General features: G+C 43.2%; 1 protein-coding gene across 1 annotated transcript in view; it reads left to right on the plus strand.

Moving 5' to 3' along the window:
• Positions 1-5384: 5384 nt before the first annotated feature.
• The window catches only part of CACNA1B (calcium voltage-gated channel subunit alpha1 B), a 207017-nt gene continuing 185819 nt past the window's right edge, over positions 5385-26582 (plus strand). Inside the window, 3 exon segments of the mRNA XM_070759592.1 lie at positions 5385-5668; positions 16304-16409; positions 17483-17622. Of these exon segments, the coding sequence (XP_070615693.1) occupies positions 5385-5668; positions 16304-16409; positions 17483-17622 (530 nt within the window).

A 26582-nucleotide genomic window follows, 5' to 3' on the forward strand; every position in this document is an offset into this window, starting at 1 on the left:
CGGGAGAGCCCAAATCCAGAGATGGTTATCTGGGAAGACTTGAGAGACGAAAGGGACAGGCTATAACCAAAAGCAGAGTGATATGCTTTAATATATTGGATAATAATAATAATAAAAAAGTTTTGGGGTGTGATCCTTCGTATAAGTCTGCTCCAAATTCAGTTGCAAAACGCGGTCTATCTGAACCTCCGAACAGATCAATATTATTTTTGGGGGGCGGAGGCAAAATTAGGGCTTAATGGATCCAAACAACCTTCTGGAAGCAAACACAATGGCAGGAGAGAACAGTTAGTTTCATTTTCAGAGCTCAAAGTGGGCTGAGCCACACCCAGCCTTCTGGCTTCAGTTTTGATTCTCTGCACAGACTCAGATGTTGTTTAGCTCTCATTGGCTGACTTAGTTGCTAGGCCTATTCATTGGCTGACCTTGTTACCATGGGCTCTCCCAGACGCGAATATTCTAATAGTGGTGACATCGTCTTGATGATGGCATCATCAATACCATCTTTTTTGCCCGAAGCTTAGAAGTCTCAGTGTTTAGGAGAAAGTAGAGAAGCAAACTAGGAGTCCATGAAGAGGAAGAGCCAGGGATGTCATGATCATAGCAATGACATCAACAGATGCCATCACGAGGCCAATTTTTTACATCAGTTAGTTTTAAATTTAAATTGGATTTGAGTTGTTTTCATTGTCTTTCATATGTTGTAAGCTGCCCCAAGTCCTCGGAGAGAGGTGGCATATAAATCCAATTAACAACAACAACAACAACAATAATACAGTCTCTTCTCCAAAACTAGGAGGCCCCCAAAGTCAGGAGAAGTAAAATACACTGCTCAAAAAAATAAAGGGAACACTTAAACAATACAATATAACTCCAAATAAATCAAACTTCTGTGAAATCAAACTGTCCACTTGGGATTGGAAGCAACACTGATTGACAATCAATTTCACGTGCTGTTGGGCGCATTCAACTTTGTCCAGAACAAAGTATTCAATGAGAATATTTCATTCATTCAGATCTAGGATGTGTTGAGTGTTCCCTTTATTTTTTTGAGCGGTATAATTAAAATAGAAGGATTTACAAAAATAGGAGACAGACATCATCATTCAGATGGTGTGGACAACATCTGATACCATTGTAACATCAACAATGTCTTTGTCGTCCAAACCTAGAAGGCCACCAAACCTTCAGGAGAAACAGGGAAGCAAACTATAGGGATGTACAAAAGGGAGGAGCCAGGGATGTCATGCACATTGTGGTCAAATCATCTGATGACATCCACACCATCTCCCCCACCCCACACCAGAGGAAGCCTCCAATGTTCAGGAGATGCAGGCAAGCAAATCACAATGTCTTCGTTTCTCCTGAATGTTGTGGATCTGTTAGCTATGGTGAGGACTTATTTATTTATTTATTTATTATTTATTTATTTATTGGATTTGTATGCTGCCCCTCTCCGCAGACTCGGGGCGGCTAACAACAATGATAAAAAACAACATGGTAACAATCCAATTTAATAAAACAACTAAAAACCCTTATTATAAAAACCAAACATACACACAAACATACTATACATAACTTGTAATGGCCTAGGGGAAGGAATATCCTAACTCCCCCATGCCTGGCGACAAAGGTGGGTCTTGAGTAATTTGCAAAAGACAAGGAGGGTGGGGGCCATTCTAATCTCTGGGGGGAGTTGATTCCAGAGGGTCGGGGCCGCCACAGAGTAGGCTCTTCCCTGGACTTTCTAGCTATCCCTGATTTTGCGCTCACAATCTTTTGTGATGGTTCCTTCTGCTGACTTCTCTTCTTTGTTTTTTCCCTCTGCATAAAAAGAGCCTGGCGGAAGGTTTACAAATTACAGAGTTTGGAGGGACCTTGTAGGTCATCTAGTCCAACCGCGCGAGTAGGAATCCCTGCGCCGTTTCTGAAAGATAGCAGTCCAGTCTCCTCTTGAAAGCTTCCAGTGATGAAGCTCCCACAACTTTAGAAGGCAAAGTCTTCCCTTGTTTGATTGTTCCCACTGGCAGAACATTTATTCTTGCAGTATTTCCAGGTTGAATCTCTTTCTATCCATTATTCCTTGTCTGTTCTTTTTGTGAAATAGCTTGACCCCCTCCTCTCTTTGGCAGCCCCTCAAGTATTGGAAGATTACTATCATATTTTCCCTAGTCCTTCTCTTCACTAGACTGGCCATGCCCAGTTCCTGTAACCATACAATAGCACTGAACTTACAGTAAGTTACAATAGTGTTGGGGGGTGGGGGTGCAATCAGGTTCATTATTGAATAGGCCTGAAAACCATAGGCTTCTGGCCCTGCTCCTGCCCCAAGGTCTGTGGATGTGGGGGCAGACATCCACATGCTGCAGGCCTGTTTTGCCCCCGGTGGAATCTGCTGATGAAGGCTCCTCTGACCAAGAAGACATGAGTGACAGGGAGGAGGAGAGTGTGGCAGACAGCTCAGAAGGAGATCAATTATCTAGCTCCTCCTTGGATTCAGAACAAGAGTTAATGATACAGCCACGCATGCGGAGAGCGATGCATAGGCAGCAACAACTGAGAGATTATTATCAAAGAAAATGAGGCCACCTGTGGTTGGGTGGGGCTGTGGTCATTAGTGAGGCTGCTATAAATAGCAGCCTGTGGGTTTGGCCATTGTGGAGGATTATCTGATCGTTGTGTTTCGTGACTGCTTTACTGACTTTGACTTTTTGTGTGCTGATTTCCCCCCGCTTTGAAATTAAACCAGGGCAAAGTGTGTGTCACTTTGTGAAAGAAGAAGGACTGTGAATTGCCTCACAGCTGCAAGCTAAGTATCACAGAACTGATAAGGGACTTGTACAAATTACCAGTTTGTTTGGAGACGAGTGCTCTTTGCTATACCAAAAGAGGGCTTGGTTTAAGTGAATTTTCATTATAAAGAACATTGTTTTGAATTTTCAAAAGTGTTTGTGTCTGAAATTTGTACCTGTGAATTTTTGGGAGGATTCTACCAGAGAGCCCGACAGAACATATCTGTATGTGTGGGATGGAAAAGGGATAAAAGTCTTCAAGATTGACCATTATTCCCAGCAAAGGACAGGCATAATTCTATGTGCCAATGACTAATTTCAAGAGTGAGAAGGACAAATACTTTATCGATCAACAATTTGTCGACAAGATTCACCCATCTCACCTTTCGCCAACCTGTTAGGTTTCGGATCGGGGGCATAAAGTCGGGCCTTACAAATTTGACTTCACAATGTTGGCCTTTAGCTCTCTATCTCTGTTTCCCACCTTCGCTCCCTCTTTTCCCTCTCTCTTTCTGTCACTCTCTTCTGCCTATCCTCTATCCTCTTTCTCTTTCTCTCCTCTGTCTTGTCTATTCTGTCTCTCTCTCTCCTCTCTGTCTCTGTCTTTTGTCTCTCTTCTTTCTCCTCTCTCTCTCTCCCCCTCTCCTCTCTCTTTCTTCTCTCTTGCCCTCCTGCCCTCCCCTCCTCCCTCACTCCCCCCTCTCTCTGGCTTCGTGCCAGGGTCAACCCTGGTCATTGTGGCTCATAGCCCCCCACCCCAAAAGCATGCTTCAAGCCAAACCAAGATAACCTCGCCAGTCTCTTGAAGGGACTTAGAAACATAGAACATAGAAGACTGACGGCAGAAAAAAACCTCATGGTCCATCTAGTCTGCCCTTATACTATTTTCTGTATTTTATCTTAGGATGGATCTATGTTTATCCCAGGCATGTTTAAATTCAGTTACTGTGGATTTACCAACCACGTCTGCTGGAAGTTTGTTCCAAGGATCTACTACTCTTTCAGTCAAATAATATTTTCTCATGTTGCTTTTGATCTTTCCCCCAACTAACTTCTTGTTTTCACTTTCCTATTGAAAACACTTCTGTCCTGAACCTTATTTAACCCTTTAACATATTTAAATGCTTCGATCATGTCCCCCCTTTTCCTTATGTCCTCCAGACTATACAGATTGAGTTCATTAAGCCATTAAGTCTTTCCTGATACGTTTTATGCTTAAGACCTTCCACCATTCTTGTAGCCCGTCTTGAGCATTTCTTCAGACCTGGCTGCAAGTGGAAGGATCTAAAGGCGGTTTGGGGCCTTCCTTTCCATCGGCACTCTAGGAAAAAACAAACAAATCCAAACCTTTAGGAAAGCTGGGAAATCGAGCGAAAAAAAATATATTCGGGAGAGAGATGGGCATGCGTTTCCGTGCGCCTCCGTTTCAGCACCTGGACAGCTCCGGGAGCGAAGACCTCCCCACCTCTTTCGACCTCTTCCTAAAGCCAACTTGTTCTTCAACTGAAGGGTCTCCTCCCTTCACCGAAGGCTTCCGTGGCTCGCGTGTCCTATCCTCCGTGGTTTTTTCCTCCCTCCCCCCTTTTTCCAGCGTCCCCACCCCCACCCCAGGGCTCCTCGAGGTCTCCAAGCTTAACGCACAAGCAGGTCGGGGAGGCGACGGGGAGAAAGAAAAAAGAAAGGGGGGGGGGAGATAGGCGGGTGGGTGGGAAGGAAGGAAAGGCTGGTCCTCCAAAGACCCCCCCCCTTCCATCGCCCAGCCTTGGAGAAGGGGCGGATCCTTTCCTCTCCCTTCCCCCGGTTATTGATATGGGGCTTCGTTAGGTACCCTTGCGGAGTCGGGTGGAGCTGGCAACGCTGATTGGCTTTCCGATCGTCAGCTGCCTGTGGATTTTTTTTTTCCTTTTTTTTTTTTTGGAGGGGCGAGGTTCACTAACCGGTTGCGCTTGACGTTTCCATTTCGAGGCTCGTCGGCGACCCCCCCCCACTCCGCCCAGCCGCCCAGCCGCCCCCGTCCCCGGCCAGGAGAAAAGCCCGAGGAAGGCGGAGGAGTAGAGCATCTCTGTCGGATTCTCAGCGCCGCGGGGAAGAGGAGGAAGAAGAAGGAGGAGGAAGGAGGAGGAGGCGGCGAGAGGCCCACGCAAGCTAAGTAGCTCCCAACCCCTTCTGGATCTCCCTTGGCCAGGCTCTGCGGCTCGCCCCCCAGCTCCGGCGAGGGAACCCGGCTGCCTCCTTGCTCGCCGCGCCATGCTGGGGTGAAGGGAAAAAAACCTCCCGGGTGGGAAGTTGATGCGGCTCGGCTCGGCTTCCAGCCGGAGCTGGGAGACCTCAGCCTCGCCTCCGCCTTGGGCGCTCGAGCCTCGCCCCTGAGCGGCGGCGGCGCCTCCTCGCATCCTCCCCGCCGCCGCTGCTTCCAGAACCGAGCCGCAGCCCGCCCGCCTTCGCCCCCAGCGCCGCCACCACCAGCAGAGCCCCGCCGCCGGCGCTACCACCGGACCCAGAAGCCCCGGCTTCCTCCCTCCCTCCTGGCGCTGGGATGCGTCTTTGCAGCTCGGAGGGCCAGCAGCGCGCGCTTGGAGAAGGGGCACCAGCATGGCTCGCTTCGGAGAGGACCTGCCCTGCCGCTATGGAGCTGGCGGCCCGGGGGCTCCCCCGGGGCCCGGCGGGGCCCGCGGCAGCAGCCGCCAGGGGCCCCCCGGCCCGGCGGGCCCGCGTCCCCCGATATACAAGCAGACCAAGGCCCAGCGGGCCCGGACCATGGCTCTTTACAACCCCATCCCGGTCAGGCAGAACTGTTTCACCCTCAACCGCTCGCTCTTCATCTTCAGCGAGGACAACGTGATCCGCAAATACGCCAAGCGCATCACGGAGTGGCCATATCCTTGCGGGAGCTGGGGTGGGCGGGGGGCGGGGGGCGGGGAGCGGAGGCGGGGGGTGAGGGCTCGGGGTTCTCCTCCCCCCTCCCACACGCGCGCCCCTTCTCTGCATCCCGAGGACCCTCCTCCCTCCCCCGTCGGACGCGCGCCGATGGGGTTAAAAAGGTTGGCTCTTTCCAGGGTGTGGACCAGCTTTGGGAATGGGCGTGTCGGCGTGCTGGCCCCAGGTGACCCTTCTTTTCTGTGGCAGGCGTTTTTTAAGGGCGGGGGTTCCCCCCAAAGGGATGCTTATGGGGAAAGAGAGCAGTAGAGATTCCAAGGGGCTTCTGGGAAAAAGCGAGGCAGGGGTCTCTCCCTCCCCTTCTCCGTAAGGGATGCTTATGGGGGAAAGAGAGCAGTAGAGATTTCAAAGGGCTTCTGGGAAAAGCGAGGCAGGGGTCTCTCCATCCCCTTCTTCAAAAGGGATGCTTATGGGGAAAGAGAGCAGTAGAGATTCCAAGGGGCTTCTTGGAAAAGCGAGGCAGGGGTCTCTCCTCCCCTTCTCCAACCCCTGAGCTGCTTCTGGACATCTTTTCAGCTTTGTTTTGCAAGGAAAGAAAGGGGGGTGGGGGTTTGAGCGAGGGAGGAATGGGTGGGTGAGTAGGAGGGTGAGGGTCTCTACCCCCATTAACTAGAAGTCCACTTCACTTGTGGGAATTGTTCTCCTAGGACAGTGGTTCTCAACCTTTCTAATGCCGCCACCCCTTAATACAGTTCCTCGTGTTGTGGTGGCCCCCAACCATAAGCCTACCGCCAATTCTCCCAACAGAGCTTTTAAGCTGATTGGCAGGAAATTCAGAGGGACAACCCTACTGTCAACGCCTGATTGGTCGGATTGTAAAAAAAATACGTTCCAAGGCACCAGAATAGAAGCTTTAGTTCCTAACACCATTTGTCTTTCCCCAGTGTCTTAGGCAACCCCTGTCAAACGGTCCTTTGACCCCCCAAAGGGGTCCCGACCCCCAAGTTGAGAACCACTGAACCAGATGCATCTATTACATGTGGCTGGGTGTGTATGGATGCTCCCATAAGCCTCAGAACACCGACTTTTAAAAGGTTGCCCAAATGCCTGTTAAAATCTCCCCTTTTTTCCATCCCCACTTGCATTTTTGTTAATCCATTTGTTACTGCTAGGGCAGGGTGGTTCTAGTTTAGATGGACCCTGTCTGCTTTCCTTTATTCCCCCCCCTGAAACCTCTTCAGAGTATTATTGGATTCCCATCAACACCCTGCTGAGGTTTGTTCCTTAGCATTTTTTCCTTAGCATGCTAGGTTAAAATGATCCAGACAGCCATCTGATATTCGGAACAGAAGAGAAGAAGAGAGTTGGAAGGAACCTTAGAGGTCTTCTAGTCTGACCCCTTCCCCTGCTCAAGCAGGAGAAAAAACCCCATAACATTTCAGACAGATGGTTGCTAATCCTTAGAAATTTCCATTGATAGAGCATCCACAACTTCCAGAGGCAACTACCGTTTCACTGGCTTATGGTTCTCGCTGCTGGGAAATGTTTCCTTAGTTCTAGGTTGTTTCCCTCCTTGGTTAGTTCCCATCTGTGGCTTCTTGTCTTGCCCTACTGGTGCTTTGGAAAATAGAATAGAATAGAATGGAATGGAATGGAATGGAGTGGAATGGAATAGAAATAGAATTTTATTGGCCAAGTGTGATTGGACAATAAGGAATTTGTCTTTCTTCCTTGGAGTCGAGGAAGAAGCTGTTTTTCAATTTCTTCCTCCTCTGGTGTCAGTTTGACCTTCTCTGTTTGTTTAGAAAGAAAGAGAAGGGGTCTTCCCCTCGCTGTTGTCTTACCACTGGCAAAATCCTAAACATTTACTTTTTCTGTGTGCAAAAATAATAATAATAATAAATACACTGCAATCTTACATCTGCCCATGGCGACCTACTAACGCAATCTGGGTTCTGCTGCTATTGCTAATTGTTGCAATCTGAGCTTTGTCGTTTCCTAAACCTGAATTTGTGGCTTAACACAAGGTGGGAACACAACCAACTCGTGGTTCGTTCAGCTGAAGGAACCTATGCGCGAACAAGCCACTTTGTATGGGAGGCCATCAATTAGGGTTTGTACGCTTGTGGTTTGGTGTCTTTGATAGGCGTTGCATTTTCTGTCCATTGCGATCAATGGTTAGAACAGATCACAATTCAGCTTCATGATTAAATCTAGACTTTGTGTGGGGGAAAAGAATAGAATAGAATTCTTTCTTGGCTAAGTGTGATTGGGCACATAAGGAATTTGTCTTTGGTGCAGATGCTCTCAGTGTACATAAAAGAAAAGATACATTTGTCAAGAATCATTTATTTTATTTATTTATATTCATTTGTTTTGTCAAGTACATATTGGAGGTATGTAAAAATATAATATACATATACATGATACTAATAGTAAGAAAAAAATAAAGAGAAACATTAGATATAATAATATTCATATGCATGGTACTAGTAAAAACTAAAAGAAACATTAGGACAGGGGACGGAAGGCACGCTGGTGCACTTATGCACGCCCCTTACTGACCTCTTAGGAATCGGGAGAGGTCAACAGTGGAGAGTCTAAGGTTAAACTTTTGGGGGTTAGGAGATGATTCTACAGGGTCTGGTAGAGAGTTCCATGCATCAACTACTCGGTGTATACTTGGTGTATACTCGGTCTATCATGAGGTACAACACTTAATGATTGTCATAGGGGTCAAACAAGCAACGAGGAAACAATCAATATTAAAAGAAGAAGTAGAGGGGAAGGGGAGAGAAAAAATATGATCTCTTTAAATTGGCCGCATCCTAACCATAAAACCAGATGCCTGTTTGATATTGGATGAATGGGAATATCATATTTATAACTTAATTCAGAGACTGGCTGATATTTTTGACCAGTGAGGATTATTATCCTTGGCGGTCTATATTACTCAAAGCAGAATGATGCAAAATATTCCCTTTAAAAAAAAAGAGAGAGAGAGAAATTTCTACCTCCTACTCAGCGTGCTTGAGAATTTATGTCCCATTTTTCTGGCTGGCATTTTGATCCAATCTTATGGTTACAAGTAGGGCCCTGTGGATGGCGCTGTTGTCAGTTGCGGTATTCATCTGTTGTAGCCTCCACCCTTAAATACAGTCTGTCCTCCAATTACGAACCACAGTGGAAGCCCAACCTTTCCGTCGCTAAGTGAGACAGTTGCAAAGTGAGCTTTGTCCCCACTTTGCGACACTTTTCTCGCGGTTGAAGGGAAGCACTGCTGAGGGTTCGCAACTTGGGCGTCCTCCTCGATCCACAGCTGACATTGGAACATCATCTTTCGGCTGTGGCGAGGAGGGCGTTTGCCCAGGTTCGCCTGGTGCACCAGTTGCGGTCCTATTTGGACAGGGAGTCATAGCTCACAGTCACTCATGCCCTCATCACCTCGAGGTTCGATTACTGCAACGCTCTCTACATGGGGCTACCTTTGAAAAGTGTTCGGAAACTTCAGATCGTGCAGAACGCAGCCGCGAGAGCCATCGTGGGGCTTCCAAGATTCGCCCACGTTTCTGCAACACTCCATGGCTTGCATTGGCTGCCGATCAGTTTCCGGTCACCATTCAAAGTGTTGGTCATGACTTTTAAAGCCCTACATGGCATTGGACCAGATTACCTCCGGAACCGCCTGCTACTGTATGAATCCCAGCGACCGCTAAGGTCCCACAGAGTTGGCCTTCTCCGGGTCCCGTCGACTAAACAATGTCGTTTGGTGGGCCCCAGGGGAAGAGCTTTCTCTGTGGCGGCCCCGGCCCTCTGGAACCAACTCCCCTCGGAGATTAGAACTGCCCCCACCCTCTTTGTCTTTCGTAAACTACTCAAGACTCATTTATACCACCAGGCATGGAGGAGTTGAGATATTCCTTCCCCCTAGGCCATTACAAGTTATGCATGGTATGTCTGTGTGTATGTTTGGTTTTATAATAGGGGTTTTTAGTTGTTTTTTTATTATTGGATTGTACATGTTGTGTTTATTATTGTTGTTAGCCGCCCCGAATCTGCAGAGAGGGGCGGCATACAAATCCAATAAATTATTATTATTAATTAATTATTGTTCTGAAGCAAGGAACTTGGTTGAGAAGCAAATCCACGCAAACTTTCCCCCAGCGGATTTTGCTTGCCAGGCGGTCGCAAAAAGGGGGATCTCATGACTTCCTGGATGCTACGACCTTCATAAACCCGAACCAGTTGCCGAGCATCCGAATGTTGGTGATGCTACAATAGTTGTAAGTGTGGAAAATGGCGACGTAGTAGCTTTCTTTCAGAGTTGTCGTTGTTTTGAACTGGCCAGTAAATGAACAAGTTGTAAGTGCAGCTTTAAGGCAGACTTTTCTTTCTTTCCTTAAGCCTTTGGGGTTGAATGGAAAAACAGGCGGTCTCCTTTTCCTAATAGAATAGAATTCTTTATTGGCCAAGTGTGATTGGACACACAAGGAATTTGTCTTTGGTGCATATGCTGTCAGTGTACCTAAAAGAACATATAGATTTGTCAAGAAACATGTGGTACAACACTTCATGATTGTCACAGGGGTCAAATAAGCAATGAGGAAACAATCAATATTAATAAAAATCTTAAGGACACAAGCAACAAGTTACAGTCCTACAGTCCTAAGTGGGAGGAAAAAGATGATAGGAATGATGAGAAAAAACTAGTAGAAATAATAGTGCAGACTTAGTAAATAGTTTGGCAGTGTTGAGGGAATTATTTGTTTAGCAGAGTGATGGTGTTCGGGGAAAAAACCCTGTTCTTGTGTCTAGTTGTCTTGGTGTGCAGTGCTCTGTAGCGACGTTTTGAGGGTAGGAGTTGAAACAGTTTATGTCCAGGATGCGAGGGGTCAGTCAATATTTTCCCCGCCCTCTTTTTGACTCGTGCACTATGCAGCTCCTCAGTGGAAAGCAGGTTGGCAGCAATTGTTTTTTCTGCAGTTCTGATTCTCCTCTGAAGTCCGTGTCGGTCTTGTTGGGTTGCAGAACCGAACCAGACAGTTATGGAGGTGCAGATAACAGACTCAATGTTTCCTGTGTAGAACTGTATCAGCAGCTCCTTGGGCAGTTTGAACTTCCTGAGTTGGTGCAGAAAGAACATTGTCTGTTGTGCTTATTTGATGACATTTTTTATGTTAGGTGACCATTTTAGGTCTTGAGATATGATAGAACCTAGAAATTTGAAGGTCTCTACTGTTGATACTATGTTGTCTAGTATTGTGAGAGTTGGTAGGATGGGAGGGTCTAATCTGAAGAATTCCCCCCTTCTTTAAATCTTTGAATCTACGTGAAGGATGGGCATCCAGAGAAGCTGCAGGAATTCTCAATGAAAGGCAGAGCAACCCCCTTAATTCTTGCCTGCCTCCTTACTGGATAAACTTCAGTAACTGAGTGTCATCCCCAAATCCCCAACAATTTACCCTTAGATTATCTATGGTTGACCTATCCAGATTCCTAAGAGGTCAGTAAGGGGCGAGTCCAAGTGCACTAGAGTGCCTTCCGTCCCCTGTCCTATTGCTCTCCTATATCTCCTATACCTTTCTTCCATTCCTATATCCCTTCTTCTATTCTTTCATTGGTATGTTCTATTACTATATCTTCTTTTCTATTCTTTCTTAGATATATTTTACTATGAGTATCTCCTCTATAACCTTCATCATGTATTTTACTATGTGTGTATATATATATCTACGAAAATATATATATATATACACCCACGAAAACCCTCATTGTGTATTGGACAAAAAAATAAAATAAAATAAAATAAAATAAATAGAATAGAATAGAATAGAATAAAATAAAATAAATAAAATAAATAAAATAAATAAAATAAATAAAATAAATAAAATAAATAAAATAAATAAAATAAATAAAATAAATAAAATAAATAAAATAAATAAAATAAATAAAATAAATAAAATAAATAAAATAAATAAAATAAATAAAATAAATAAAATAAATAAAATAAATAAAATAAATAAAATAAATAAAATAAATAAAATAAATAAAATAAATAAAATAAATAAAATAAATAAAATAAATAAAATAAAATAAAATAAAATAATTAAATAAATAAATAAATAAATAAATAAATAAATAAATGCAAGGCTGTCTCATGCCCTTAAGCCTTTCGCAGAGATTTGTCCCTTCCTTTTGACACCCGTTTTCAATTCTTCATTGGGCACAAAGAGAAATTTCCTGCGTTTCCCTTTCTGCCGGTCTCTATTATGGATAGAACAAGGAGATAAAATGGTCATCTCTCCCACCCACCCTGTTTCTCTTAGCTAGCCGGTTTTGTAGACTGCCCACTCCTTTACGAAGGCGGGCAGAGGTGGGTCTTCTCAAAGTCAAAATTGCAACCAATTTTGGTCACCGTACAACAAGAAAAGACGCAGAGGAGAGCAACTAAGAGGATCAAAGGCCTGGAGATTAAAACATGTGTGAAGGGTTTGGCTAGTCTAAACAAAAGAAGGATTAGGGAGAGACATGGTAGCAGTATTCCAGGTACTTGAGGGGCTGCCACAAAGAAGGGCGTGGGTGAGTGTCAAATTATTTTCCAAAGCATCAGAGGGCAGGACAGGAAAAAATGGTTGAAAACAAATCAAGGAGAGAAGCAACCTAGAATTAAGGAGAAACTTCCCAAAAGGACAATAAACCACAGGAACAGTTTGCTTCCAGAAGTTGTGGGTTCTCCATCACTGGAGGTTTTTAAGAAGAGACTGGACAACCATTTGTCTGAAGTGATATAAGTTTTCCTGTTTAAGCAGGTGGCTGGATTAGAAGACTTCTACCCTGTTCTATTCTGTTCCATTCCATTCCATTCTATCCTATTCTCTTTTCTTTTCTTTTCTATTCTATTCTATTTCTATCCTATTTCTATTCCATTCAATTCCATTACTTCCATTCCATCCCATCCTATTCTTTTCTCTATATTCTATTCTTTTCTATATTCTATATTCTATTCTATTTTAATTTCTGTTCTGTTCTGTTTCATTCCGTTCCATTCCATTCTATCCTATTCTTTTCTACATTTTATTCTTTTCTATACATGTATTCTATTCTATTCTATTTTCTGTTCTATCCTATCCTATCCTATCCTATGCCATTCCATTCCATTCTATATTCTATATTCTATATTCTATATTCTATATTCTATATTCTATATTCTATATTCTATATTCTATATTCTATATTCTATATTCTATATTCTATATTCTATATTCTATATTCTATATTCTATATTCTACTACATTCTATATTCTATATTCTATTCAATTTTCTGTTCTGCTCTGTCCTATCCTATCTTGTGCCGTGCCATTCCATTCTTTTCTATATTCCATTCTTTTCTATATTCTATTTTCTATTCCATCTTCTCTTCTCTTCTCCTCTCTTCTCTTCTCTCCTATTCTATTCTATTCTATTCTATCCTATTCTATTCTGAACTTCCAACCTGAGCTTGGGGTTAGGTTGCTAAGGAGTGTCCTCTCTCTGTTTGCTGCTTGATCTGCACGTGTAGCACGAAGCCATTCCCCAGGAGGGGCCTGTTGTTTTCCTTTGATCTCAAATCACAGAGATAATAATTCTCTCACCCAACGAGCAACAGGCTTTCCTCTTAACAACCCAGCACGGCTGCAGGTTGCATCGTCCTTTCTTACCCAGCTGAAACACTGGGGATATAAGCGAGCCTCTTTGTTAGAGAGAGCGTGTGGGGAAGGCAGAAACTGCTTAGATGATCCAGAGAATATGGAATCAATAGAACAGAGGTTGGGGTTAGCAAGAATACATGTTCTCCTTGGTGGTCTTCTGCTTTCCGCTCCTCTGCTTGAAGTCACATTCCATGTTTTATTTATTTATTTTTATTTATTTATTTTATCAAGTACGGATTGGTAGTATACAAAGATGCAATGTTTATATGCATGGAGTAATAAAGTACAGGAGATGGAAAGAAAACTCTACGTGTTCTTCTTCAATTATGAAGAACGGTTGAAAAACATTGTGGAAACATTGGAGCATGAGGCGCAACCCAATCTTTAAAGATTATATGTTAAATTACTAACATAGATTGGGGTTTTTTTTGGGGGGGGGGCTATAGATTAATTTTTTTGTATTGGATTTTAAACAAAATTGTTGTAGCACTAGGAAGTTTAAGGGAAACCTCTATTTGTCAATAGTTATTTAGCAAACTAGATATACTATATTCTTGAGTTTAAAGTAAATAAAAATATAATCTAAAAATATGAAAAAAGTAACTCCAAATAGACTTATGGCAAGAATTCCTAGTTTATTACACTAAGTGGGAGGGCTGTGTAGAATATTAATTCATTAGCCAATACTTTTTCTATTAGTTTTTTTAATTGTTATATTTAGTATATTTCTCATTAACATTTCATCCTGATTAGGCAAATATTCTGAGCTACCTTCCTCAACCTGATGCTTTCCCATAGGTCAGTGTTCCCTCTCTATCATTCTGTAAGTCTCCTGAATGAGAAGGGGGTCAGACTAGATGGCCACTGAGTTCCCTTCCATCTCTATCATTCAATGTGTGTGTTTGTGTATGAAAGAGCAAACTGTCCCATTCTTTCCTTCCAAAAGTAGCATTTTGTAACAACTGTTCTGATTGGATGGTGGCGAAGTGTCCCATGCGGCCAAAAGGCTGTGGCTGAATTTGGATTTTTGTGGCCAAAGGGCTGGGGCCAAGAGCTAGGGGCCTTTGGGCGAGGGAGTGAAGGCAGCGGCCGATCAGCTGCTGTGGAGGAAAGCGCTTCATCCAACTGGCGGAGGCAAAAAGTCCCATTCCCTTCCCATAGTGTGATTAGAAGAGTTGTGGACTATGGAAAGCTATTCTTACAGGATAATTAAACCTGCATTTCTTGCTTTTAATAATGGGGGTTTTAGTGTTTTTTAAATTATTAGATTAGTTCTTACATTGTCTTTGTTATTGTTGTGAGCCGCCCCGAGTCTATGGAGAGGGGCGGCATACAAATCTAATTAATAATAATAATAATAATAATAATAATAATAATAATAATAATGATACTAGTGAGAGAGAAACATTAGGACAGGGGATGGAAGGCACGCTGGTGCACTTATGCACGCCCGTTACTGACCTCTTAGGAATCGGGAGAGGTCAAGAGTAGACAGTCTAAGATTAAAGTTTTGGGGGTTAGGTGATGATACTACAGAGTCATGTTGTAATGCTCTACCTGAACAAGAAGGTTTAATGGAAAAGCCATGGGTTTCCCTCTTACAAAATTGATCTTCTCTCCAAGTTGGATCAGAAAGGGAGGACTTTTTTTCTCCAACTTTCGCAGGGTTAGTTTTGCACTGTGTTTTTGGCACAGAGGCCTTTGCATGGCAAATTCAGAACCCTGAGGATTTCTTCTCAAGAGTCCACGGAACAAACTTAAGCATGTGAGAAAAGAACGCGGTGGTCGTGGTTTGTAAGTTATGATCATCACTAGCTGTTGTCATTTGTGATACTTACTTGTGTGAGCGCTAGGTGAATCCAGCCACTTCTGGCTCATTTCCAAAAGTGAAGGGCAGGGGATGTTAAACAAATCAGGATTTAAAATGAGCTCGAAGCTTTGTTTAACTTGTTGTTGAGTTCCGCTACTACCCAACTTTCATAAAGAATGTTGGACGGATTGATACTTTACTTTTCTACACTTTCTGAACGCTGAAAATTTTGCTTTAAATGCTCAGATGTATCTTTTTTTAATGTACACTGAGAGCATGTGCACCAAAGACAAATTCCTTGTGCGTCTAATCATACTTCGTCAATAAAGAAATCTTCTATTCTATTCTATTCTATTCTATTCTGTATATTTATTTTCTATTTTCTATTCTTTTCTATTCTGATTCCATTCTATTCTAATTATATTCTATTTTGCCATCACTTCTATTTCAATGATGGCGGACCTATGGCATGGGTGCTACAGGTGGCACACACAGCCATATCTGCTGGCACGCGAGCCATTGCCATAATTCAGCTCCAACATGCATGTGTGTGCCGGCCAGCTGATTTTTGGTTTGCACAGAGGCTCTGGGAGGGCATTTTTGGCTTCCAGAGAGCCTCCAGAGGGAATGGGGGAAGCTATTTTCTCCCTCCCTAGGCATTAAATTATGGGTGTGGACACTCACACATGTGTGATGCGTGCACGCTTTTTCAGCACCCAAGGAAAAAAAGGTTCACCATCACTGTTCTATTCCATTCCATTCCATTCTATATTCTATTCTGTTTTGTTCTATCTTCTATTCTATTCTATTCTATTCTATTCTATTCTATTCTATTCTATTCTATTGTACTCTACTCTACTCCACTCCACTCCACTCCATTCTCATTCCATTCCATTCCATTCTACTCTATATTATCAATCAATTATCAGCTTGCAAAAATGATCTCCGAGAACACAAATCCAGTGCAAACATAGAGAGTTTAGAATTTTGCAGATGGAGGCAAATTGGAGAGAAGAGGGAAGACCACATTAAGTAAAATCCTAGCTTTATTTAATTATCATAGCTGCAGGAGAAACTAGATCCTATGCCTTTATTAACTTGTCTTTATGAGTTCTTTCCTTAACCGTTGCCTTCACTCCATTTGAATATATGATCCTGGCTACAATTATAGCCAATTGCATCGTTTTGGCTTTGGAGCAGCATCTGCCTGATGGAGATAAGACACCTATGTCAGAGAGGCTGGTGAGTATCATATATTTTGGCGGAAGAGATAACTTCCTTCCTTCCTTCCTTCCTTCCTTCCTTTCTTTCCTTCCTTCCTTCCTTCCTTCCTTCCTAAAAAGGAAAGCATGCAGGCCTCCTTGGGCACTGTAGCAATCGACAACGAACAAGACAATCTGAGAATGAAATATTACACTGAGAACTATTATTCCCAATGATTATTTCTTCTATATTATTCCTAATGTTTTTATCTCTATTCTTCTATTGATGCATATTACTATGATTATATCCTCTCAAACCTACATTATATACTTGACAAAATAAATAAATAAATAAATAAATAAATAAAAACTTACGCACTTCTATTCAGTCCCATTCCATTCCATTCTGAGCTTTGTTGATGCAGTGGTTAGAATGCAGCATTGCAGGCTAATTCTGCTAACTGCCAGGGGTTCAATCCAAAGTTGACTCAGCCTTCCATCCTTCCGAGGTGGGTAAAAAATGAGGACCCCAATTGTTGGGGGGCAAGAGGCTGACTCTGTAAACCGCTTAGAGAGGGCTGTAAAACACTGAGCAGTATATAAGTCTAAGTGCTATTGCTAATTTTATCCTGTCCTATCCTGCCCTGTCCTGTCCCGTCCCATCCAATCCCATCCTCCTTTCCTTTCCTTTCCTTTCCTTTCCTTTCCATTCCATTCCATTCCATTCCATTCCATTCCATTCCTTCTCCTACTCTGTTCTGTTCTGTTTCATTCTGTTCCTTCTCATATTCTATTCCGTTTCGTCTCCTCCCATCCCATCCCATCCCATCCCATTCCATTTCTTTTCCTATTCCATTCTGTCCTGTTCTGTTCTATTCCACTGCACTACACTACACTACACTATACTCCATTCCATTCCATTCCATTCCATTCCATTCTATTCTATTCCTCATTCCATTATTCTATTCTATTCTACTCTACTCTATTCTACTCTACTCTATTCTATTCTATTGTGGCGCAGTGGTTAGAATGCAGGATCCATTCCATCGCATCCCATTTTGGGCCCATACATAGACTGGTAACACTGGTGGTTTTTTTCTTTCTGCATCCCAGGATGACACCGAACCATATTTCATTGGAATATTCTGCTTCGAAGCGGGCATAAAGATTATTGCGCTGGGTTTTGTTTTTCACAAAGGATCTTATCTCCGCAATGGCTGGAACGTGATGGATTTTGTGGTTGTGCTTACAGGGTAAGTCGTCTTTCTTTTATTCTCTCTACTCCCTCCCTCTTTCATCTCTCTCTTTCTCTTTCTCTTTCTCTTTCTCTCTCTCTTTCTTTCCTTCTCTCTCTCTCTTTCTCTCTTTCTCTTTCTTTCTCTCTTTCTCTTTCTTTCTCTCTCTCTCTGTCTCTCTCTTTCTCTCTCTCTCTCTCTCTCTGTCTCTCTCTTTCTCTCTTTCCTTCTCTCTCTCTTTCTCTCTTTCTGTTTCTTTCTCTCTCTCTCTCTTTTTCTCTCTTTCTTTCCTTCTCTCTCTCTCTCTCTTTCTCTCTCTCTTTCTCTCTCTATCTCTGTCTCTCTCTTTCTCCCCCCCTCTCTCTGTCTCTCTCTTTCTCCCCCTCTCTCTCTGTCTCACTCTTTCTCTCTCTGTCTGTCTGTCTCTCTCTCCCTCTCTCTCTCTCTCGTTCCTTAATGAAATTTGGTGATGGCATTTATGTGCATCAAAAGAAGGGTGGGAAAGAGATTAGATGATTGCTGCTTAGTTTGGACAGCTCCGCTTTTGAAAAGTAGCGCGATTATCACCGAGAATGTCAGTCAACGTACTTTGGTATCCGTTGATTGGGGGCACTTAAGGATGGTAATATTTTTATTTTGGGGGAACACGCTCTCGATTGAACACGACAGGGACGGCCTTGTAATGAGGAAAATTGTAACGAGAAGGGGGCAGGGCGGGAAACTGCAGCTTACATTTTATTTTTCCCTGGCTGAAAATCGAACAGGTCTTGGCGATGATCTTGTGGTGATCAAAATGAGCAGAGGATCTGAAGTAGGAGGAGAAAATGAGGGGATGAAGTTGGCTTGGGGAAATGGAGGCACACCTTGATTTGCAACGTTTTAGTGACCATTCAGTCTCCACAGCACTCGATAACATGATTTAATGGCCGCTTTTTCATACTTATGACCATTGCATGGCATTCCCCCATGGTCACGTGATGCAAATTCAGATGCTGGCCATCTGGTTCATATTTACAACGGTTGTCACATTCCCGTGTGTTTGTGTGTGTGTGAGGTCACATGATCCATGGCCTTGTGGCAAGCCAAACCAATGGAGAAATCTGATTCAGTTCAGTTAAAGATAGACAAGAATGAATAATATAAGGTTTGGATGAAATTTTATAATTGGATGGAAAACGAATACAGTGAGGAATTGGGTTGAAATAATGGAGTGGTGCTGAAAATGCCAGCGTAAAAGTTCCCTGTTTAAAAAGTCAAGCCTCTGCTAAGTTCTGTCAGCTCACAGATTCGTTTAAGCCTCTATGGCAGTGTTTCCCAACCTTGGACTTCAACTCCCAGAATTCCCCAGGCAGCGAACGCTGGCTGGGGAATTCTGGGAGTTGAAGTCCAGATATCTTCAAGTGGCCAAGGTTGGGAAACACTGCTCTAGGGCCTATTTTCAGGCCATTTTTTGGGGAAATTTAGACTTGTTTTTCAGGCCTTTTTCAGGCCTTTATTTCCACCCCATTTCCAGCCCTTTTCGGACTAGTTTTTGGGCCCATTTGAGGGGGCCACTTTTTGGCTTCTTTTTCAGGCCATTTTCCGGCCTTCTTTCAGGATGTTTTTCAATCCTTCTTTGACGTATTTTCGGCCTGTTTTGGAGGCCATTTTCAGCTTGTTTTCCCAGGCAATTTTTCAAGCTTTTTTCCGCTTTTTGAGGGGGCCAGTTTGGGGCTGTACTTGGCTTGTTTTTCAGGCCTTTTCCAGACCATGTTTACGCCTTTCTCAGGCTGGTTTACAGGCCTCTTTCAGCCTGTTTTGGCCCATTTTGGGAGCAATTTTGCCTTGTTTTTCAGGCCTTTTTTGGGCCTTTTCCCTCAGCCCATTTCAAGGCCTTTTTGACCTGTTTTTTGGCCCATGGGGGGGAGGTATTTTTGGCTTGTTTTTCATTTTACAGGCCTTTTTTCAGGCCATATTCCAGGCCTTTTTCTGCCATTTTCAGCTTGTTTTTCAGGCATTTTACAGGCCATTTTTTCTGGCCTTTTTTCAGGTCTTTTTCGGCCTGATGTTTGGCCCATTTGGGGGCCGTTTTTGGCTTGTTTTTCAGGCCATTTTATGGGGGGGGATTTTTAGCTTGTTTTTCAGGCCATTTTAAAGCCTTTTGGGGCCATTTTTCAGGCCTTTTTCAGTCAATTTCTAGGCCTTTTGGGGGCCATATTAGGTCCTTTTGGGGCTATTCTTCGGGTGGTTAACAGCATATTTTGTGGCCATTTTTGTGGCCAGTTTTGACCTTTTTAATGCAGTTTTCAGCCAGCAGAGTGCTGCAGGAGGCCATGGAGAGTGAATATGAGGCACAGGGCACCCCATATGCAGCTCATTTTAGCCGCCAGAGGCACTGCGTGCCAGTCCTTTGATATTTCCAGACTGGACCTGTGGGCTGAATTTAACCACCCCATGGTCTGAATCCTGCCTGTGGGCCTTGGATTTGACACCCCTTATCTAGAGCATTTCAAAGTCCACTGTTTCATTTTCCCTTGAATATTGGCTTGATTTGCAAGCCAAGGCAGGCAATTTAAGTGAAAGTGGCTTAAAGGTCTCTTCCTCCCTCAACCAAGCCTCCAAAAACTGCCACCAGTTGTACTACATGAGGGAAACGCAAAGGTGAAATTGCTCTTTGTGGTAAGGACGACACTTGAGTCGCCACCTGAACTCAACTGTGCCGTCTTCTTGGCAGAAATACAGAGGTTTATATCGATAAGCCGAGCAATAGGTTGAACAGATTAATTTAAATTGAGCTTCAGTGTCAATCCGACTGTATCTTCAGGCTGTGCCTACTTGGCCCACCCATTTTGAGAGATGAACTAGAAACCTACTCTAGAAAGGCCCCATATGGTGTTCTGTTGCCCCAAATGTGTTAAACATGGAATCATAGGTCTAGAAGGGACCATAGAGGTCTTCTAGTCTAACCCCCTGCTCAAGGCAGGAGATCTTTTTAAAAAATATATATTTTTATTGATTTTTAATATTTACATAATACTTTTTAATACTTTCAGGGGGGTTAACATCTATATATTTACATTACATTGATATATTGTTCATTTTTACATTTGTACATTTAAGACATTCTATCACTTATTGTTGATTTGTGTTTCCTTTTTGTACTAGTTCATCCAAATAGCATAGTAATCTGAGCCCTTTTGATCGTTCAGTTCCATAATCAAATGGTCCACTTGTGCACATTCATAGGTTTTCCCAATTATCTCCTTGTCGCTGGAGATCTGTTGATTTTTCCATTTTTTTTTTGCGTAGGCTATTCTTGCGGCCGTTATAATGTGTAACATCAAATATTTAACATTTTTCTCATACAAATTACTAATAATGCCTAATAGAACTCTGGTGTACATTCAATTTCCTACATTGGTTATTTCTTGCAACCACTTTCTAAGTTGCATCCAATATTTTTTCGCTTCGGGGCATGACCACCATTGATGGAAGAAGGTGCCCTGTTCTTTTTTTGCACTGCCAGCATAATTGATTATAATTTGAATATATCTGAGCCAATCTTTTCGGTTCTAGGTGCCACCGGTACAACATTTCTTATTGATTCTCTTTCTAGATTATTGATTTAGTAATTTTAGTATTTCTCATCCAAATTTATTCCCATTCTAAGGCAGGAGATCTTATACTACCCCAGTCAAATGGCTGCCCAGTCTATTTTTTGAAAACCTCCAGCGATGGAGCACTCACAACTCCAGTTGGCAAACTATTCTATTCATTAATAGTTCTCACTGTCGGGAGATTTCTCCTGATGTTAACAGGACAGAATTTAGAGAATAAACCCACTTCGGAACTGGGTTAAAACCACATCAAAAGCTAGCATCGGTTTGCTCATTTTTTCTTTCCAAGAATCCAGGGAGTGGATTGCTTGGTGTAAAACCATGTGTTTAAAGGCTGACTTATGGATGCAAGATGATCAATATAATTCTTGATGGGACAGAGCATAGGATCAAATATTTTCGGGTTTTTGGGGAGGGGAGGATCTTTGGTGTTCTTTGAAGTCAGCTGTTTTCTTGTAGGCATTTCGTTACCTGACTAGGTAATGTGGTCAATGCTAGAAGGAAGAAGGATGTATAGAGAGGAGGAGAAGGAGGAAGAGGGAGAGGATGTGAGGTCCTTGGTGCTTTCTGAGGTTTGTTGTTTTCCTATAGATGTTTCATGACCTGACTAGGTAACATCCAGAACCGCCTTCTACCGCACAAATCCCAGCAGCTGATATGGTCCCACAGAGTTGGCCTTCTCCGGGTCCCGTTGACCAAACAATGTTGTTTGGCGGGCCCCAGGGGAAGAACCTTCTCTGTGGTGGCCCCGGCCCTCTGGAATCCACTCCCCCCAGAGATTAGAATGGCCCCCACCCTACTTGTCTTTTGCAAATTACTCAAGACCCACCGTTGTCGCCAGGCATGGGGGAGTTAGGATATTCCTTCCCCTAGGCCATTACAAGTTATGTATGGTATGTTTGTGTGTATGTTTGTTTTTTATAATAAGGGTTTTTAGTTGTTTTATTAAATTGGATTGTTAAATGTTGTTTTTTATCATTGTTGTTAGCCGCCCCGAGTCTGTGGAGAGGGGCGGCATACAAATCCAATAAATAATAATAATAATAATAATAATAATAATAATAATAATAATAATAATAACATCATCAGTGTTACAAGAGAGGGGGGTCTGTGGATAGGAGGAGGAAGGGGAGGGGGAGGAGGAGGAGGAGAACACAAGGTCCTTAATGCATTTTGAGCTTCATTGATTTCTTTCATTATCTGATTAGGTACCATCATCAGTGCTAGTGGAGTGGGGTGTCTGGATAGGAGGAGGAGGAAGAGGAGGAGGAAGAAGAAGAAGAGGAGGATGTGTGGTCCTTGATGCTCTCTGAGCTTGGTTGTTTTCTCACAGGAATTTCACTACCCCACTAGGTGTTGTGGTTGGCTCTGGCCCAGCTCCTGCCCCAAAGAATGTGGAGGTGGATGCAGGGGAAACTTCAACATGTCATAGGCCTGTTTTTTTGCCAACAGAGTCAGGTAGTGCAGTTTCCTCGGACGAAGAAGAAGGTGGGAGGGACTTGGAAGAGGGGGGCTTGGCACACAGCCCAGGAAGCCAATCTTCCTCATATTCAGTCGATTCGGATGCGGAAGTTTTGGACCCACGCAGGCTCAGAGTTATGCGTAGAAGAGACCGATTGAGGACATGTTACAGGAGATAAGAGAGGCCACCTGTGTTTGGGTGGGGTTCCAGTAATTAGAGCTGCTGATACAAATAGCAGCGTGTGGGTTTGGCCGTTGTGGAAGATTATCTGATCGCAGTTCTTCAGGATCGTGCCTTGCTGTTTTCCGGACTTTATTGATTTTTCACGCCTTTGAAACCAAAGCAGAGCAAAGTGTGTGTGTGTCTCACTCCGTTGGAAGAAGATTGTGCAGAATGCAGCTGCGAGAGCAATTATGGGCTTCCCTAAATATGCCCATATCACACCAAATTCCACAGTCTGCATTGGTTGCCGATCAGTTTCCGGTCACAATTCAAAGTGTTGGTTATGACCTATAAAGCCCTTCATGGCACCAGGCCAGATTATCTCAGGGACCGTCTTCTGCCGCACGAATCCCAGCGACCAGTTAGGTCCTACAGAGTGGGCCTTCTCCGGGTCCCCTCAACTAAACAATGTCGTTTGCCTTCTCTGTGGTGGCCCCGACCCTCTGGAACCAACTCTCCCCAGAGATTAGAATAGCCCCCACCCTCCTTGCCTTTCGTAAGCTCCTCAAAGCCCACCTCTGCCATCAGGCATGGAGGAATTAAGATAATCTTCCCCCCTAGGCTTCTACAATTTATGCATGGTATGTTTGTATGTATGATTGGTTTTATAACAAGGGTTTTTAGCTGTTGTAGTATTGGATTTTTACATTCTGTTTTTTGTCACTGTTGTTAGCCGCCCCAAGTCCACGGAGAGGGGCGGCATACAAATCCAATAAATAAATAAATAAAATAAATAAGAAGGGCTGTGACGTTTCTTCACAGCTGCTAGCTAAGTACTTAAGAACTGATTAAGGGAATTGTACAGCCTACAAGGTTGTTTTGGGGACGAGTGCTCTTTGCAATACAAAAAGGGTCCTTCGTTTTCTTTTGAATGTTGTGATAAAGAACATTGTTTTGATTTTTCAAACATGTGTGTGTCTGAAATTTGTACCCTTGAATTTTTGGGAGGCTCATACCAGAGAGCCCGGCAGAACACTAGGTAACATAATCAGGGCTAGAAGGATGTGGAGTTTGCCTTTTTAGCACTAATGATGTAACCTAGTTGGATCATGAACCATCTACCAAAAACCCACCAATCTCAGAGAGCACCAAGGACCCCTCATTTCAACCTATACATATTCTCCTCTATCGCTATCTTTGCTTCTACTTGGGAATAGTCCAAGCAGATCACAGAAAAATCACCTGTTGCCATTTAGATTCCCAGGAAATGGAGAAACGGATTATTTTTCTCAGATCCTGGGGAGCAATCGGTAGAGCTTTCATGACTGGTTGGCTTTGAAATTTGTTTAAAGCCCAGTTAAATAACTGATGGATTGAAGCTATAGCTCAGATGCCCAGCAGACTGCTAATGGCGAAATCAGATTATTATTGTTTTTTTTTTTTAATAAGAATTATAAAACGCTTGCAGGCTATGCTTTAGCAGAGACCCAGAGAGGGAATTTATTGTTGGGCCTCTTTTGACAAAAAAAAGCAAAAGGCTTAATACTTTTCATCGCTCATAAATGCCGGCTTTCCTTAGCTTCAGCTTCATCCAGCCTGAATTCTATTAGTGCCATTGCAACCCAGTTGCAATACAATCCCAGCCCCTCCTACTCAAAATCTCATGGGAAAGTTCACACAGCATTTGAGAACCTTAGATACCTGGTTGAATTCATCTGAGGATCCTTTGCTGAAGAGATGGACAGGTTTTTAGCTTTCTAGGATTGCTCTTAAATGCTTTGAAAGGTTTGGAAGATTGTAATTTATTTATTTTATTTATTTATTTGTTAGATTTGTGTGCCGCCCCTCTCCGAAGACTCACAACGGCTAACAACAGTATAAAAAGACAATGTAAACAAATCAAATATTAAAAATAATCTTAAAAAACCCAATTTAAAGAACCACTCATACATACAAGCATACCATGTATAAACTCTATAAGCCTAGGGGGAAGGGATATTTCAATTCCCCCATGCCTGACGACAGAGGTGGGTTTTAAGGAGCTTGCGAAAGGCAAGGAGGGTGGGGGCAACTCTGATATCTGGGGGAGCTGGTTCCAGAGGGCCGGGGCCGCCACAGAGAAGGCTCTTCTCCTGGGTCCTGCCTAGCTTAGTCGATGGGACCCAGAGAAGGCCAACTCTGGGACCTAACCGGTCGCTGGGATTCGTGCGGCAGAAGGCGGTCCCGGAGATATTTTGGTCCGATGCCATGAAGGGCTTTATAGGTCATAACCAACACTTTGAATTGTGACCGGAAATTGATCGGCAACCAATGCAGACTGAGGAGTGTTGGTGTAACATGGGCATATCTTGGGAAGCCCATGATTGCTCTCGCAGCTGCATTCTGCAGGATCTGAAGTTTCTGAAAACTTTTCAAAGGTAGCCCTATGTAGAGAGCATTACAGTAGTTGAACCTCGAGGTGATGAGGGCATGAGTGACTGTGAGCAGTGAGTCCTGGTCCAAACTGGTGGGGGAATGGGTATTAAAATAGCTGGAACCATAAAGGAGAATATCTGTAGCTCAGGGTTGAAATGAGCTTGGTTGTTTTCTTGCAGACATTTCATCACCCAACTAGGTAACACCATCAATGCTAGAAGGGAGTGGGTTTTGCAAGGAGGAAGTGGAAGACTGTGGGGGTCCTTGGTGCTCTCTGAGCTCGGTTGTTTTCTTGCAGATGTTTTATTACCCAGCTAGGTAATGTCATCAATGTTAGAAGAGAGCAGGGTGTGTGGATATGAGGTGGAGGAGGTGGAGGCGGAGGTGGTGGAGGAGGAAGAAGAGGAGGATGATGACTGTGGGGTCCTTGGTGCTCTCTGAGCGCGGTTGTTTTCTTGCAGACGTTTTATTACCCAACTAGGTAATGTCATCAATGTTAGAAGAGAGCAGGGTGTGTGGATATGAGGTGGAGGAGGTGGCGGAGGAGGAAGAGGAGGAGGATGACGACTGTGGGGTCCTTGAAGTTCTCTGAGCTGGGTTGTTTTCTTGCAGACATTTCATTACAAACTAGGTAATGTCATCAGTGCTGTAAACTGCTGAGAGAGGGCTGTAAAGACCATGAAGTGGTATATAAATCTCAGGGCTAAAGCTATTGGTATTTGCCTTTGTATTCTGTTTTGTCCCGTCTGGTGCACTTGACTTTTGGTGAATAAGTATCCTAATATGTATGTTGTGATTCGTCTTTGGCATCATACAAATTTCGTTGCATGGGTATACTGTGTATATACATACAATGACAATAAAATATCTATCTATCTATGTATCTATCTATCTATGTATCTATGTATCTATCTATCTATGTATCTATCTATCTATGTATCTATCTATCTATCTATCTCTGCATCTCTCCTATCTATCTTCTTTCTTTCTTTCTTTCTTTCTTTCTTTCTTTCTTTCTTCTTTCTTTCTATATTTCTATATTTCTATCTTTCTTATTTATTTATTTAATGGTTTTCTTGGGAAAAATGAATTGTACATCTTTCATGGCCAAATTGTATTGCATGATATGTACGTTTTTATTGGATTGCTGAGTTGTGGGTTTTAACCAAGGTTATTGTTTTAATTTGTAATTGACTTCTTTTGATTGTTAACTGTACTTTTCTATATTCTTGAAAGCTGCCTTGAATCCTTCAGGATTGAGCGGCACAGAGGTGGAATGAATGAATGAATGAGTGAGTGAGTGAGTGAGCGAGCGAGCGAACAAGCGAACGAACAAACAAACA

Source organism: Erythrolamprus reginae, chromosome 8, assembly GCF_031021105.1.
Source record: "Erythrolamprus reginae isolate rEryReg1 chromosome 8, rEryReg1.hap1, whole genome shotgun sequence".
Classification (NCBI taxonomy): Eukaryota; Metazoa; Chordata; class Lepidosauria; order Squamata; family Dipsadidae; genus Erythrolamprus; species Erythrolamprus reginae.